Genomic DNA, 18,697 nt, shown 5'->3' with positions numbered 1-18,697 from the left:
AGAAGCTTTTCTCCTATCTTCAGATTTTCAATAGTATCCACACATTTACAAGGGTTTCATAAATTTCCTTAGAAAATGTGTAATGCGATTTCATATTCTGGCAACAATTTTTTTTTGTTTTTATTTTGATTTAATTCGAGATTGGAATACGGAAGTGGTTGGTGTGCTAAGTTGTCTGTTGCAAATTATTAATATAAAATGTTATGTTCCTTTTTTGAAGATTTCAAAAATGTCTAAATTATGGTGAGCAGTAAAATTCCACCGTGGTACGGGTAGATTATTCGAAACATGGCTTCTAGAGGAGATAAGGGAAATGGAAATGGCGAGGAGCAGATTGTCGAGGTAAATCGATTTGTCCTACATAGAATTGACAGTTGCAAAGGTTGTCATGATCCCATTGAAATGATGATATTGGTGTTTACAGACACTGGCCGAGGTGTTTCGATGCTTCATTTGCATGGAAAAACTCGTAGATGCCCACCTATGCCCCCATTGTTCGAAACTCTGCTGTTACGCTTGTGTGCGACGGTGGTTAACCGAACAAAGGTCCCAGTGCCCTCACTGTCGTGCTGCTCTCCACCTCCATGAGCTGGTTAATTGCCGATGGGTGGAAGAGGTCACGCAGCAAATAGAAACAATGCAACAGACGAACTCTGCCACCCAGAGAGAAAGCTATAGAGATAGGTGAATCTTCCTAATGTTTTATGATTCTTGTCAGGTCCTTGACATACTTGTAGAAAGTTGGCTAAATTTGTGAAAAATTTGCCTTAGGGTGATACTATACGAGCGGTTTTCCCGCCGCGGGAATCCGTTCGCCAAAGCTGCCGCAGACCATCAAACTACATGGGACGCGGTTTATCGCTGTTTTCTGTTCATTTGAACATCACGAGCGAGCGCCAAGGTTCCGCGCCGAATGATGTAACGTAGTGGGAAACCGCCCGTGTAGTTTAAAGCGCCGGTTATCAGCGGCGGTTTGACGCTGCATGCGGCGATCGAATTTGTCCCGCCTGTGAACCGCGACGGGAAACCGCGCAGTGTAGTATGCAGCATACAACTTTCATATTAAATTGTGACTATTGCGGTTCAGAAGCGGATTCCCGCGGCGGGAAAACCGCTCGTATAGTATCACCCTTAGTATTAACTGTGTCTTAAGGCTTAGTAATCTTATTTGAATTGGTATTAAACATGTAGGTGTTTTCATTGTTTTTGTAAATGTTTATCAGGTCTGTATCTCAACTGATGTAAATTAACTGGTTTAATGAATTTATACAATTAATATACTGAAATGCCCCTGTGTCTTTGAAAAGTTCAAGTGATCATTGAATAAAATTATAATATCTTTTAAATGAAAAAAAGTGTAATATTACATTTTTTTCAAATACAATTTTTTTTACATTCTTAAAGTGGTAAAAGAATTACTTTCTTACATATTTAATGAACAACAGGATAGGTAATAAAATTATTTAGATCAATCAATTACAGCATAAATTATTTTAATCCAATTCATTGTTGTTCTTTCATTTACATAATTCCAATAGTTCAAAGATTAGATAGGTCATTTTATTTTAACTAGATAGTTACCTACTTGAAAGGTTTCAATTGGATTCTTATCAGGTACATTTAATTTATTTTTGTGTTCTATAAAGATGTAGTTACATCTTTTAATGTAATAATATGAGTGCATAACTTAATAAAAGCTGTAATTACTGATTATAATAATAATAAAGAAATGTTTAATAATTCCAATAAATTCCAATTTATGTTATACAATATTTGAAATCATGTTTATTTTAAATAATCATTATTAATACATCAACAATGATTAAGCTTCAATATCAGTTCTATTAACTAACACACTTTGTCTGTTTTCTATTCTTTAAAAATGTTTTCTATTCTTTAAAAAACACACACCATAAATGGCTCTACACAAAAGCCAGCTACACAAGAGCCATTTTAATAGGCAACATTTGACAAAATCAATGAGTTCAACAAAATTCAACAACGTAACCTAGTAACAACGACATAGAATAATATACTATTTATTTTGTTAGAACTGCACATTTGCTTAACTTTTTTCAATTACGATTACATATTTATAATAATAATGACCAATACAAGTAATATCAAAATACACTTAAATCAATGTTTTTAAGTAGGTTACCTCTCTTCGAAGATAAAATTGATAAACGTCAAATATTGCCTATTAAATTGGCTCGACTAAATCTACATATTGTATTAACAACAGATGTCCCACACATCAAGAGAAGCTAACTGTGTACTGTTGGACTTGCCGTCGCTGTATCTGCCATCAGTGTGCGTTGTGGGGAGGCACCCACTCGGGACACACATTCAAGCCATTGGAGGAGGTTTACGAACAACATGTGACGCAGATCAGGGATGAAGTGTCCCAGCTGAGACGGAGACTGATGGAACTGATAAGCCTTGTGCAAGATGTGGTAAGTGTTTTGATATAACTAAATATATTTCATTTTCGTTTTCAAATTCAAATAATTGATTGCTTACCAATTTTTTTTTACATATTATCAACCTTATGCAGGTATTGCAATACAATCATAATATTATATTTAAATTACATAATACTATAACATACATTTAAATTTCACTATAATTAGATTAAAAAATAATGACAAAAATGATAATATACAATTTATATGAGTCTCATTACTCCACAATTATACATAATATATATGTATGAGGAATTATACATAATATATAATATGTATGAGGAATTATACATAATATATAATATGTATGAGGAATTATACATAATATATAATATCTATGAGGAATTATACATATATATTATGTATAATTCCAGACTCATATACAGCAAAAATTCTCAACATAATATGGGTAAACAGTATTTAGTAAAGTAATGTTTTATATAAATATTTATTATACTGTATAGACTATAATATTTCAATTAAAAAAGCTCCCAAGTTCTATCTTTTCTTTGAAAATTCTTTCCTTTTAGTTTATGGAAGATTTCCACTGTTTCTCTTTGTTTGTTTTACATCGTATGCATGTGTAATCAATTTTCCATATACATGTTATATTAGTCATTCTAATCACAATGTGTTATAACAAGGATATAATTAAATAATACTATTTTTTATGCAGAAAGCCTTTGTAAACCTAAAGATAGCAAACAAATATTAATTGGGATAAAAAAATTAGGGTTAAAACACTAAAATTATATGCTGATAGTAAAACAATTAAACAATGTCCATAAGAAATTAATATATTTAGCTATAAAGACGAAAATGAAATGTGAAAATAAAAAAAATGCCACTTTATACATACATACTATAAGTACATACTATAAGTTGTTCTTTGTCACATATCTCATTGTATTGTTTAATTTCATGATTCATAAGATAAATTATTTAATGATATTATCTAATTTTGTTTAGCATGTCTGCATAAACAGATACTTTCAGACAATGATAATGATATAATGTTTTGGTATAAAAATTTGTTATTGATGTTCCCTCATCATTGAAAAATTATCATGATATCATCTATTGTAATTTATTATTTGACAACTCACCGAGGAAACCCGTAGATGCTTTTAATAATAGTAAATATAAGGTATAATGTTGTTTCTTAATGATAAATTTCACATTAGTAATGATAATTTGTTTCATCTTAAAGGAACGAAATGTAGAATCAGTGCGAGCGGCTAAAGACGAACGTGTCCGTGAGATTCGTAACGCAGTGGAGTTGATGATATCGCGTCTGGATTCAGCGCTCAAAGCGAAGCTCCTCACTCTCATGGGCCAGAAGAATAGCCTCACGCAAGAAACAGAACAGTTGGAGCATCTCCTGCAAGAGGTGGAACATCAGCTACATGCAAGTACTAGGTGAGTTTATAAATCGATATTAAATTTATATTTATTCATGAATAAATAATGATTTGATTTTGTTCATTTTACAGATCTGAATTGATTGCGAAAAGTGGTGAACTATCGAAAATGATCCATCAAGTTCGCAAGAAGCCCATGGCTAGCTTTGTTACTGCTCCAGTACCTGCTGATTTTCATAGGTAATATTGATTGAATTAATTTTATTTGTATACATTTTAATGAATGAATAATGAATATATTTATTTGAAGTTATATGTTTTTATTATGTGTTTTTTTTGAGCTGAAAATATTCTATCTTATAAGTAGGATAATTATCTGCACAAAAACGATGCCTATGCAACAGGCAGAGTTTTCAAATGAACAATAAAAGTGATTTTGATCATTTATATTGTGATGAAATAAGGTGCTATTTTTAATGTATGTTTTAAAAAAACGCTTATTCGAATCATATTTTGACTATTTCCTTATAAAAGCAACTTGATATTTTGAAATTATTTTGTTGCTATTCTATAAAACGTTTTATTAAGTTAATTTTCTCTAGTATTTATGTTCATGTTTCCTTGTATAAGTGCTGATTTACACAGGGTCAGTAACTGACTACAAATTCGAGGCAAATCAGTGCTGACCCGAAAAAAACCTTGTGTAAACAGATTTGAAGTCAGTACAGAGGCTTGAAGTCAATGTAAACAGTTAACAGCGCCAATTTTGGCGCCGCGACTGACTTGTCTACTGATGTAAATCGGCACTAACAGTTGTAATGTTGTCCTTGTTGTGTGTTTCCAGCGAGATAGTGCCAAGCTACGACAGCAGCACGTTCCCGCTGGGCAAGTTCACGCAGCTGCAGCACGCGGCCGCGCCCGTGTACTCGGCGCCGCTGCACGTGCACGGGCTGTGCTGGCGGCTCAAGGTGTACCCCGACGGCAACGGCGTCGTGCGCGGCAACTACCTGTCCGTGTTCCTGGAGCTCAGCGCCGGCCTGCCCGAGACCTCCAAGTGCGTCTCGCTAGACTTTATGCTGCACTAGCTTCCGCCCGCGACTCCGTCCGCGCGGAAAAATTAAGAAAAATTAAGATTTTTTTTCTACTCATTTTTTTGCGGGATAAAAAGTATCCTATTTTATGCCCAGGGTAATAAGGTATAATTATACCAAGTTTCATCGAAATCGAACCGTTACTTTTCACGTGATGCCTGCACATACAGACAGACAAAAAATTTTTTAATCACATATTTGGGTTTGGTATCGATCCAGTAACACCCCCTGCTATTTATTTTTTCAATATTTTCAATGTACAGAATTGACCCTTCTACAGATTTATTATATGTATAGATAGGAGCGTGTATTTGCGTGCCGCCCTTACTCATAACTCAAATTGCCGCATTCACCTGTTCCTACGGTGGTATGCATGAGAGCTCCAAGTTTGTGCCGCCGCTACGTGTTTATGGTGCGGTGGTTTGTGTCAGAGTTCCAAGTGCGTGCCGCCATTACTTTTAGCTCACGTAGTGCCTCGGGAAGGTGGTCTGCGGCATATCTCCAACATTGTGCCGCCGCTACGTGTTTCTCAGCGAGTGCAGGTCTACTTTAGTAGTCCAAGAGTTTTCCCGCCTCCAACACTAGCTCCCGTTGTTTCTAGAGCGGTGATCTGCGTGAGACCTACAAGTACCTAATATATGCAGATTTTGTGTCTAATTTAGTCTATTTCTAAGTGCCTCAGTTTATTTTTATGATGATTTATTCACAGATTTCATCATCATAAAAATGATACTACTCTGCTATATTAAGGTTTAATGATGTAATAATCCTATAAAACAGAACGTGGGGGAAAGTTTTAGGGGACCAAAAACTACATATAAAAATGTGTGATTTATTTGTCTGTATTTGTTAACGTTTTTATTATTTGTTAATATATTTCAACGGAAATTACATTGTTATGAACTGATAATTATTATAATGCAAGTGTTTGATTGCAAGCATTTCTCGATTCAGTGTAGGCAAGAGGTGAGTCAAATGGATTATTAACTTAGTTGCAGTGTGGGCATGACGCTGTTAAGACATTGTGTGCGCTGACTTCGCAGGTTTATCTGTTTTTTCATCGCAACTGAAATGGCTGTGTGTAAAATGATGAAGCTTGTTTAAATTGAGAATTACGGAATACTCAACATACAAACACATGAGTATCAAAGACTCGAAAAGTTTATTTGCACTCTAATTGTCGGTGTTTACTCATAATAATAATTTTTTTTGTTGCAGTGATATATTTTGCATAACTCTATAAATAAGGTTGTGTAAATTGTAAATAAGATTTGTTCTCTTAGCTTGCTTACTTCTAACTTGTTCACGCCATTTATTTGTTGTAAATACGATTTAAAATACAGCAAAATGTAACAAAAAACAGATATTTCAGTTGAGTCACCCTCTGAGTTTAGCATTTCGTCTTCATACTTAGAGGAAATCTCTAGGCTTGTAATCGATGTTTTTTTTTTATAAATAGCTGCTGTAAATAGGGATCATCTTCAACACTTTGCCATTCATCAAGTGCCATAGTGATTTGATGTCTCTCGCTTTGCTTTGGTCTTCTAGCGGAGTTTAGCTGATCGTTCATCATGTTTTACTTGTTTTTTTACCATACTAAGATTTATTTTTATGTTATCACTTATACTTTAGTGGTAGTAAAAGATCGTAAAATACGACATATTTACTTCTTGTGAAAGTGCTCATTAAGAAATAAAAAAAAAGTTTTTTTTACTTTTAAGTTTTTATACATCACAGTTCAAACTCGCTTTTACGGTGAATGTGTTGACAACTATCGCGCCATACAAAACGTCTTGTTAATTTTTCTAGTTCTAAACTCAAACTCAAACATTTATTTATTCAAATAGACTTCTTGAAGCAGTTTTGAATGGTCAAAACATAGTTTTACCATTTAAAATGAACTCTATTCCCCAGTTATAAGGTTCAATTTCCCCAGGTACGAGTACCGTGTCGAGATGCTACACCAAGTGTCCCGGGATCCTGCCAAGAACATTGTGCGCGAGTTCGCGTCTGACTTCGAAGTGGGCGAGTGCTGGGGGTACAACCGGTTCTTTAGGCTCGATCTATTAGCCAGCGAGGGGTATCTCAATCCGGACACGGATACGCTTATATTGAGGTTTGTGTGTTTATTTTGGTTAAAAAATTAGGGTAATTTTAAAGTTAATATAATTTAAAGGATCTTAGAAGAAAGTAACAATAACATAGCAGGATGACGAAAAATGTAATGTAATATTTTTGGCGAAAAAAAAATTCGAGCGTAGTTTCTAAAAAAATTATGGGTTAATTATGGCTTACCGCCCGCGGCTTCGACCGCTTTGTCTAAAACCTAATAAATTATATACTAAAACCTTCCTCTTGAAACTGAAGAAATATGTTTTATGGGGATTTTTTGAATAATCTTATTAGAATTAGTGTTGTATTGTGTAACTTTGTGTCGTTTTTAGGTTCCAAGTGCGTCCGCCAACGTTTTACCAACGTTGTCGTGACCAACAGTGGTACATCAACCAGTTAATTACGATGCAGAATCAGCATATACTGCAAATTAATGATCTCAAAGAGGTATATTGTTTGTTGCATTCTTATAAACGAACTGGTATAACCTGTATGCTATGTAAAAGCCAATTTATTTTGTAAAAAGATTATTTGATTAGTTATTGATAGTAAAAACAATTATCCTTTTCAGCTACGGTGTTCTTTTATCATGATCAACGTACCTAGATTTAGCTGGATAAGTAACCTAGATTTTAGCTGATAGTACATTATCATAAGTCTTGTATTAGAAAATTATTAGGCAACACAAAATAGGGCATAATCGTTATCGTAATCGTTTCTATCTTCGGGCCAAGTAAAAGCTTATTTTCGTGTTGGTATTAAATTATTTTTATTATTTGCCTACAGCGCCTCAGTCTTGAAATGTCGCGTAACTCGATGGCGGCAACACGTGCGTCTAGCGGTTCCGTCGGCTCGCAAGATGCTGAAGCGCAGAACGATAACAACGACACACCAGCACCGTGGAAGTTCACTTCGCTACATGGGATAGCACCGAGGCTTACTAGTCCAGGTGACTGACTAGATGCTATTTTTTTAAGCTATTGCATAGCTTCTATCGCGGGCCTTGAGCGCGGAGACCGAATGCAGAAATTACGTAACGAAGAAACCTCACGCTCCCCACTCCGACAGGCACGGAGGTGTGGCTTGAAGGCAAGCTATGCAATAGCTTTACCGCGGCAGTCCCCGAGTGCCACACGTCTTTTTTATATTATGTTCTCACACATAGTGTATTAGTGAAATATAGACATCGCGCAACTTGATTACTTTAATTAGCTTATAGCGCTCTTCAGCCCCTCAAATATCATACCATACATAAATCATACCTACCTAATATATAATATAAAGTTAGGATTAAACAAATTCAAGATATTGTCTGAGCGTGTCGATATATTTACTTATATAACACTTGTACTCCACAGGCGTGCTAAACAACTCGTTATTCGAAGAGACGTGCGCAAGTGGTGCGTGCCGTAACATGAGCGCAGCGAGTGCGGGCGCAGTAGCGGGCACGGACGCGTGCTTTGGAGACTATGCGCATCTTACACGACGCGCTAACCAGCATGCGCTCGATGCGTACAACCTGCCGTCTACCTCCAGGTGACGCATTGATTGTAAAGCTTAATTAATGTGTAGGAGGAAATTTAATATGAAGCAATGCCCGAATGTTCTCATTATCCGCTCAAATCCGCGTAAATCATACAATAATAAGCAGCAATTAAAGTGATCCCTAGTATTATCCCAGTTATCTCATATCATATGAGCATTTAAAGTCTTCTGATATAGTCCACTGAAGTAATGCGTAAATAGTACAAACAAGATTGTGACAAACATATATTTGCTTATAAATTAATCAAAAATATTTATCCTAATTCGTAATATTATGTTGAGTAGAATTGATTTCCAAATAAATTGTGTTAAATAACAATAAACAATAAATAATCCTTCCAGATCAGCGAGCTCGATCCGCTCGTGCGCGGACGCCCCAACGGGCCCGCCCTGTGCGCTCGGTGCGCACGCGCACGCGGCCCGCTTGCGGCGCGAGCGGCCCGAGCGCGCTGAGCGACCCGAGCGGCCCGAGCGACCCGACCGGCCGGAGAGGTTGCCGCCGCCTGATAAAGACACGCATCTTACTGGTTAGTTAAAACTATAAATAAAGATTTAAATAATGAAATTAAAATGTGTTATCACGTTTTAAAGATCAACGTAAAACTTGTAAATTCACTGTTATGCTCTATAATTTGTAGTTCATTTGGTAATAAACTGTAAAATCTCGTATGCAGTAAAAATTTGTTGTAATGGAAAACATTTTTAAGCAACAGCTGTTAATCGTTATGGTACTGGAAACCGTATGCATATACGCTCTTCGAACGAGAACATTCCAAAATATACAACACTGTTGTCAGGACTTGTCATGATTCAAATTTTGTTGCTGAGCAAATGTATACCATGCCTATGGTGTGTTAAGTTGCCAGTTATTAAAAGGAACAAGGAGACAAGTGAAACGCTCGGACGCTAGATATCAACTGGTTTATTAAATGAAATATACTTAAATTGTAACACAACGCACGCTCGCATCTTGCGCTGTCATCATTCTCACACATAATTATAAATACGTGTCGCCACAGGTGTTTTAACAGATCCAAAATTATTTATTTCCAGGTGTAGCGAGCACACCTATAACAGAAGGGCACAGCGCGTGCACAGGTGCATTATGCACATCGATCTCATCTCCCGAACTGCACAGCACGGCCAAGAACGAGTCGGGCGGCACACTCTTGACCACTGCGGCGCATTCTCCCCGAAATGCGCATGCGCACTCGGAATCTAGCAGCGACACTGGGGTGAGTGACGTCACTTGATGATAATGCAAAAATGATAGTTTTATTATTCGTAAAGGTGCATTTATATCAAACGAGCATAGAGCTAGAGCAAGAGCATTCTTTCGTGATCTCTAACACGTATTTAGTTTTGTTCTGTATTAGAACTCGTTTGATGTAAATGCGCCGTAAGATTAACGATTAATTTGCATTATCAAAGTATTATTATTTTCTTTTAGGACTTAATGTTTAGTGAACTTGACGGTTTTGTGGACGACACCAATGTGAATCACATAGAGGAAAATTCCAATGAAGAAAATGACGTTGATGAAGAAACTATGTCAGGTAATGAAAGCATTTTTAATTATTTTTTATGATTTATGTGTTTTCCGTTTCCTACTCCCTTACACCGCACCGCGATAGCGACGCGGTGATTTATTTCTTAAGCTTATTTTAAGTTAAATAGTTCCGTTGAAATACTTCGTTCGGTTTTACTATTTATTCATTGTCGTGTCGCGTTCGCGGGTGCGGTCGTATGATTATAATTTTTTAAATGTATAAAAATGTATATTACCCCTCGTAATACTTTACATGACCTGTACCCACTTGTAACCTATCCACTTCCCAATCCTACACGCACCTATTCCCACAGACGGCTCGTCGGCGAGCGGATGTTCGTGGTGCGCGCTGGCGGAGTGCCCCCAATCCCCATCCCCATCCCCATCCCCATCCCCCTCGGCATCCCCATCCCCATCGGTATCCCCATCCCCATCCCCGCCGCAGTCCCCGCCCTCGCTGTGTTCGGACGAGCCGCCGCGCAGACGAAGACGCTCGTTCCGCAGACCGCACGCCGCACGCGACACGCCCTATACTATACGAAACCAATAGATAATGAACTTAGAATAAAAACAAAAAACTAATAATAAAAACCAAAACCAAAAAGTAGCTATAATTCTTTTAATATAAATATACCATTTAATGAAAACCAAAAATTAATATTTTTAATATAAATATGACGTGTAGTAAACTAACAAGTAGCCATTACAATTTTTGTGTTAACAGTAGTAAAAAATAATTGATGTGAATTATCAAAACAGTTTTATTGAGCAACTTCAAAATGTTAATTTTTGTAAAAATTGGATTATAAGAAATGACTTCATAACTATCTAACATTATACTTCGTACTCAAAACTTTTAAATATATTTTGTTTCTAATGTTCGCACTATTTTATTATAAGATATTTTATGTTTTCTATAATAGTAACAAAAAAAAACGACTATTGATAAATTCCATTTATTTTCTTTTCATTTCTCTTATAAGTAGTAAATTTATTCAATTTTGTAAAACTTTTGTGATTGTATTACTGATATTATTCATAATAAATACTATAAATGTTTTAAAATAGTCCAATGTTATTTTATTCGAAATGATGCATAACTGAGATAATAATATGAAAGGTAATGTATTTCTTTGTATCCATTAAATTTTTGACTTGAAATATTTTTATGACATAAAACACTTTACACCATAGAAATTAACAACAGGTCTCATTCAGTTTGGTTGTTGATAAGTTTTGTTTGATTATTTTTAATCATACAAGCTTTATCAAGTATATATTAAATGTAGCGCTCACATCATCTATTACCAATCAATATCACCTTTTACATCAGGCGAGAACGACATAGAGGGCGCGATGGGCGCAATGGGCTCCAGCAGTAACGAAGCGGACATTCTATCCCGTTTACTTTGTGCGGTACACGGGCGCGGTGTAACGCCCGCCGGCAGCGACGGGTCCGCGCCCACGCATGCGCACACGCACGTGCCCCGCAACGATGACCCGCAGCTGTCCACCGCTGCGCACACGGACATGCTGCTGCTAAACTTGATGAAGATTAATGGATTGACGCCCAAATGTACCCGGCCGAGGCACAGTGAGTGTAAAACAAGTGTTTTAGTGGTTTATACCGTGGTTAATAGTTTATTTTGTTTCGTGGGATATGTAAGAAAGGTATATTTATATTTTTTTTTTGCAATGATTTCTCTGATGTCAAAGTATTTTATTTTTCGCCTGTATTTTTTTTTGCAACCGGCTCTTTTAGACAAGATTTTGACCTATTTTAATCTGACATATTTTAATCCGACATATTTAATTTAAATACAGTCGGTGACGACGTAATAATTTTAGTGTGTTGTGGTGTTTTTTTGAAGGATTTTTTTAATGTTAATAATTTGCTTGGTTTGTTTTTGTTATTTAATGTATGTTTGTGTTCAGGTCCGAAGCGCAACTGGTCGTCCCGCAGCACGTCGGTGGAGGAGGTGAGCGGTCGGCGCGGCGTGTGCGCGGGCCGGTCGCGGGCGCCCCGCGCGCGCCGCCCGCACGCCCTTTCGCCAATTGCACTGGCGCCGCTCGACCCGCTCGAGCCGGGCCAGCTGCCGCCCGCGCCCGCGCCCGGTCAGTACTGCCGCACCCACTCGCCCCGCGCGCGCCGCCCGCACGCCCTTTCGCCAATTGCACTGGCGCCGCTCGACCCGCTCGAGCCGGGCCAGCTGCCGCCCGCGCCCGCGCCCGGTCAGTACTGCCGCACCCACTCGCCCCGCGCGCGCCGCCCGCACGCCCTTTCGCCAATTGCACTGGCGCCGCTCGACCCGCTCGAGCCGGGCCAGCTGCCGCCCGCGCCCGCGCCCGGTCAGTACTGCCGCACCCACTCGCCCCGCGCGCGCCGCCCGCACGCCCTTTCGCCAATTGCACTGGCGCCGCTCGACCCGCTCGAGCCGGGCCAGCTGCCGCCCGCGCCCGCGCCCGGTACTGACCCTCATACTTGTTTAGCTATTGCATAGCTTCTATCGCGGGCCTTGAGCGCGGGGACCGAATCGAGAAATTCCGTAACGAAAAAACCTCACGCTCCCCACGGGGACGGGCGGAGGTGTGGCTTGAAGGCATAGCATGCAATAGCTTTACCGCGGCAGTGCCCGAGTGACACACGTCGTTTTTATTTGGATAGTCGAGTTTGTAAGGATACGTGAACGCGGCAGTGGTGGAATAGTTGGTAATGTGGGCCAAAGTGTGAGTGAATTCATTAATGCGGCTCGACGGAACACAGTGTGGTTTTAGTCGGTAAGAATCCGACATAACCCACGGCTCCTTCCCCGGGAGCCGTGGGTATCTATGCAAGATTTCCCCAATTAAAAAAAATATGAGTGAATTAAATTGATTGAAGCCTATAGTCACGGCACGGTAAGACGTGACCAACGGGAACGGGAAAAAAGAAATTGTAGGTATCATAAAAAAATTATGAAGCGTGGTACAGGTGCCGGATAAATTAGATATCCACTGTGGAACAACTGGCGGCGTAGACCAATTACCGCGACACGCGGCCGCAGCGGGCTGCGTGTGGTGCGAGTGTAACAAATGTACTGTCGTTTATCGATGTGATCTCAGCTCAGAGACGCGTGCGCGGTGACATGGACGGCAGCGTACAGCCATCGCGATCGTATCAAATAATTTTATTTTTATTGAGTGTTTAGTATTCAATAAGCGTCTTACTAACTTTATCCTGTAAATGTCATTTGATTTGGATATTGTTGCACAGTTTCAGAACGAGTAGTGGGAAGTCCAGCTCCGCACGATTACTGGGCGCCAGATCTCAGCGACAACGACGACGTGGAAGTGATATTGGATTATAACGTGAGTGCTGTGTGTTAACATTCATTAAAATAAACTAAAATGTTAACTTATTTAATATCGATATTTTAATTTTTTCCAGGACACCCTCTCCATTTTTTTTATTCCATCTTTTTTTATTCCAGGACACCCTCTTCGACATGCTCCTCAACAGCTTGTCCCTGGAGGGCGGCGGCGGGCCGGGGGCGGAGGCCCCGCCGGTGGCGCCGTGGAGCCCCGCGCGCTCGCCCGCGGCCGAGCCCGCGCAGCACCCGCAGCACCCGCAGCACCCGCAGCACCCGCAGCACCCGCCCGCCGCCCGAGACTGACCCTACCTGCACCCCGAGTACCGCCACTAGCTGACAACTACCCGCTAAAGACCCGCTATAAACCCACTATCAATCTACTACGGACCCACTATCGACCCACTGTCGACCCACTGTCGACCCACTATCGACCCACTGTCGACCCACTGTCGACCCACTATCGACCCACTATAGACCCACCATCGATCCTCTATTGACCCACTATCAACCCGCTATGGACTTGCAACCTGCCCGCAATCAACCCGTTACTGCACCCAACCAGCTCGCAACGTGCTCGTAAACTGTCCGTAATCAGTATACGATAAGCTCGCAACGTGCCCGCAATATTCCCGCTACTAGATCGCAAACGGCCAAATAATGGCCACCCGCAACAACGTCTTGCGACTAGTCGACTCAAACTGGATTCATAACTTTTTGGTTTAAAATAAAAAAGTAAAAGGCTTCCTGCATAAACAAATAAATAGTTTTACTTGTTCAGAGGCTCCAATGGCCAAGATTTAAAAATATATGGATACTCTGGGTACTCTTATCTCGTTTACGTGTCGCTACGTCATACGTGAATGTTCTGCTTTACGTCCGAATCCTCATAACGTGAATGGTTTCTTTATTCTATCTTTTAACCCATACCAATGATTCTCTCCTACTTACGCTTAAGCTTTGTGAAAATAAAAAAAAAAATTTAAAGGAAAAATCTTCAAAAAAAAAAGTATTTGAACCTGCGTGTGATTGTTCCCTATATAACTAAGGAAATATTTCAATGCGTTTTTTATTTCAAAACGGTTTTGATTTCGAAATATTTCACAATTTCTTAAATCGTTAAGCGCTTAATAATTATAAATTAAAATACTGTGATGCATTTTTATTTTATTTTAAATATAACAAGGACATTCGTGAGTTTTTTTTAATGAAATTTAAAGAAAATAATAATGGGTCATGTAATGAAAGTAGATGAAACAAAAACGTTTAGTATTTAAATTAAATATCCGCAAAATTAAGAGAATTGACTGAATGAAAGTTACTCGATCTGTAAAAAATAGTTCTCTAAAAAGTGATTGTGGGAAAATTGCTTTTGCACATACATATTATATGTTATTTTCGCGTGAGGCTACATTAGCTAATAAAATATATGCGGTACATTCGGGTTCGCATAAAGTCACGTTGAAATCCAGAATTTCATTCATTTTAATAATAAAATGTTGTTTTTCTAAGTAAAAAACAAACCGGTTAACATTACTTGTGGGTGAAATCTCCTCGGCAGTACTTAATGAAAAGTAAAAATAAAAAATCTGTAAAATTATTTATAGTTCATTTGAAATATGATATTTTTGGTGAGACTAAGGGTGTGAGGATAATTTTAATGTTATGTTAGAACTCAGTGAATTATTTAGTGATGTGTGTATAATTATTAATTATTTATTAATACGCTATGCGTGTAACATAGCATCGGTGATTTATGTCCTGTTTTAACCTCTTCAAAAGTATTTATTGACCCGCTTTTTCGTTATAGTACAAAGTAAATAATAATTTTATATAAAAGTGGATCTTACTAATTTTATTTATAAGGAATTCTAAAATGTTATAAAATTTTCGGACATCTTGTTGAAATACTATTTTTGATTATTACTTAATAATGCAATATTTTTATAACTTCAGATTTTAAAGGTCACGTCCATATTGAGTGATGGTTGAGTTAGTGTGACTTATACTTTATTATTAGAAAGTGTATAAAATCGAATATATAATATTCTGAGTCGTAGGAATTTTTTAAAGCAGAAAATTTCCATTTATGGGAGCATTCCATAAACTAAAATAACGTCCAGTGTACTGCACTTTCTATTGATACTGTATCCTAATTGATTTCAGAACGTAATTTGAAGGATATTTCTCTCATATAAGATATCTCATTAAGTTACGGTGCTGATGTATTCGCGCGTGAAGTTGAATTTGTTGAACGCATAATACTCGCTGTCGTAGAGAGCAAGACTTGCCTGGACTCGTTGAGAATGAGTCGCCGTAGTTTTAAATTTAGCTTCTCTTACATCGGACCATGTCGATGAAACGCATTTTTATATTTTTAAAACACTCATTTTACTAACGGTTAGTTTTCTAACAAAAGTAAATTTTAATTTATAAAAATGCGTCACTGAAAGTATGTAAAATCTCACTGCCATTAAAAATATATCTTTTGAAATTGTTTAAATTTGATAATATTTTTTATTGAATTGATTCTTGTTTATTCTGATATAATCTCCTATATATATGTTCAATACTATGCTATACAAATTTTTGCTGTCGTTATCTTTTCTAAAGATGGTATTTCAAATTTTTATGTCACTATAGCATGATGTTGAGATACCATTGTTAAGTCGAAATGGTCCGATAGAATCTTTAGTTATTCTTTTTAGATTTTACGCATTGTGTGGTATGTTTTCGGGCATTATGTATATATTACTCGAAATTCGATCTCTTTATGTTGCAAAGTTTGCAAGAGTATGTTTGAAGCATTTAAAGTCATTAATGTTTGAATTGTGTAGATCTTATAAGTATTATTTGATACTGTATTAGGTGTTATGCGGTTAAGCCGCATTAAGTGAGGCTGCATTTTTTGTTGATCACATTTCGGATTCACAAATGTTTTGGATGAAAATTTAATTTACACAAAATTCAGCACTCGTTTATAAAAAGCCTTTCATTGGGCTAGTTTTAAATGTTTAGTAATTTAGAACAATAGCAGTTTGATTAGAAATGGTTCACAGTTGATTATAAATGTTAATGGACTTGTAGTCGACTATCGATACATTTTGATTTTATTATGATGGTAATGTTTAGTACAACTTCTCTGTTTTAATTATAGTTAATGATTCCCGATGTATGATTTCAAAATATGTGTGTTAGATGAAATAAGATGAATGAATAATATATAATCAATAAATAAAAGTTTGTTTTATTTCCAATCCTTTTATTTTAGAACCCTTATGAAACATTGCAATCGATATAACCATAAAAATTGCTGGTCAAATAAGTAGAAGCCAGAAGGTATTACAGTACAGTGAATTATGATGAACATGGCTGCGCTCTGCCATAGTAATATGTGCTCTTGGATTGCACTAATAAATATATTTGAGACATAAGGTACCAGAAACAATAAAGGAGGTATTTAATTTTACAGTGCTTTGAATAATATTTATTCAATCGTATAATATTACGATAACCTATGTACACGAAAAACTCATTTTTGGTAGTCATTTCAAATATCACTTACGGTCTCGGTTGGGGTCACCAATGTAAATGTGTGTGTTAAGGAGTGTAGAGGAAACAAGTTAAACACACGAGTGTCTCAAGCCAACTGAATTTAATTCATTAAAATATAGCGTATAGCACATAGTTAAAGCGTGTTACAATTAAACAAATGCAGCGTGTGTACATTAAAAATTTGTCAATTACATATTCGTCGGGGAACAAGATTCGGAAGCTTGTTCCATTCCTTTGTTGTTCGAATGAAAAATATTGAGTCGAATCGCTTCGTCCAGCTACATGGAATGAATAGATTGGAATGCAAAGTTGTAATCTACACTAATATTATAAAGAGGAAAACTTTGTTTGTTTGTTTGTTTGATTGTAATGAATAGGCTCATAAACTACTGGACCGATTTTGATGAAATTTGGCACAGACAATCTTTAGACCCTGAGAAAGAACATAGGCTACCTTTTATTGCGAAATATGTACCACGACGGACCGCTAGTATAATATAATATACGTATTACTTGCATTGCCGAGGCTATTTATTTGAACTATTAGTTTATCATCAATTTTATTAGCTATACAATATTTCCAAATGGATATGGTCACTATGTTGTTAGGCTTGCTTTTCACGTAACAACTCAAGAGGAAGGTTCCTTATATATGGAATTATAAATTACCTATGTTAATCAGTAAAGATGTTGGATTTCTTGATGGTTAAATATTTTTTTATAATCGACAGTCGATACAGTAGTTCTTTAGTTCATTCGTTATTTAAAAAAACAACTTACAAATCATCCCTCATTATTTTATTATTAGTGTTGATAGATACTTTTCTGCACATTTAAGACAAATAGACTGTTAATCCTAAGTCTTCATTGTCTTGGTCGATTTATCAGTTTTTTTAGCACGTGATATTAGATCAAGAGCCCACGACGACCAGACTTTCCTTTCTTTAAGAAAGTTGAAAGTTTCTCTGTATATGTCTCCTATACAGATAAGAACGACTAACGATTATCAAGTCTGGGTTGTGGTTAATTTGGCAGGAAACAGGTAGTAAAGGTGTATAAAATTGTACCTAACTTTCATTATACTTTAAAAGCTAAATTTTATATATGTTACTTGGGGACGTATAAAAAGATGTTAAAATATAAATAAATATATATAATGGTATTAAAAGATGTTGTTACCTCAAGAGCCGGACAGTTTTCATGGTTCTTACATCTTGCCAGACACATTTAAAAAATATCTAACGAATCATCAAATTAACGTTACTATCTAAAAGTGTATCAAATATGAAATAACCCACTAAAACATTAGTTTACTATAATTAATGATTAAAAAATAATAGTATAATATATTCTTACATCTTTTTATACGTCCCCAAGTAACATATATAAAATTTAGCTTTTAAAGTATAATGAAAGTTAGGTACAATTTTATACACCTTTACTACCTGTTTCCTGCCAAAGTAACCACAACCCAGACTTGATAATCGTTAGTCGTTCTTATCTGTATCGGAGACATATACAGAGAAACTTTCAACTTTCTTAAAGAAAGGAAAGTCTGGCGGTCGTGGGCTCTTAGATTATATCACTCGACTAACATTGTCAGAATTAACTAATCATTTAGACTCTTAATTTCATCCCTATGAATATAATTATGTATATTCATAATATTATA

General features: G+C 37.0%; 1 protein-coding gene across 1 annotated transcript; it reads left to right on the top strand.

Moving 5' to 3' along the window:
* Positions 1-113: 113 nt before the first annotated feature.
* On the top strand, positions 114-16,710 carry LOC123691058. Its single transcript, XM_045635262.1, has 17 exons — positions 114-342; positions 425-684; positions 2,246-2,456; positions 3,676-3,884; positions 3,959-4,066; positions 4,671-4,880; positions 6,854-7,033; positions 7,362-7,476; positions 7,816-7,978; positions 8,388-8,565; positions 8,917-9,101; positions 9,628-9,809; positions 10,025-10,130; positions 11,457-11,717; positions 12,059-12,238; positions 13,377-13,471; positions 13,594-16,710. The coding sequence occupies exons 1-17, from the start codon at positions 289-291 to the stop codon at positions 13,774-13,776; spliced, it is 2,880 nt and encodes a 959-aa protein (XP_045491218.1). The 5' UTR covers positions 114-288; the 3' UTR covers positions 13,777-16,710.
* Positions 16,711-18,697: the final 1,987 nt, after the last annotated feature.

The sequence above is a fragment of the Colias croceus genome, chromosome 4 (assembly GCF_905220415.1).
Source record: "Colias croceus chromosome 4, ilColCroc2.1".
In the NCBI taxonomy this organism is placed as follows: domain Eukaryota; kingdom Metazoa; phylum Arthropoda; class Insecta; order Lepidoptera; family Pieridae; genus Colias; species Colias croceus.
Note: the sequence above shows the minus strand (reverse complement) of the source record. Positions and strands in the feature narration are given on the sequence as shown.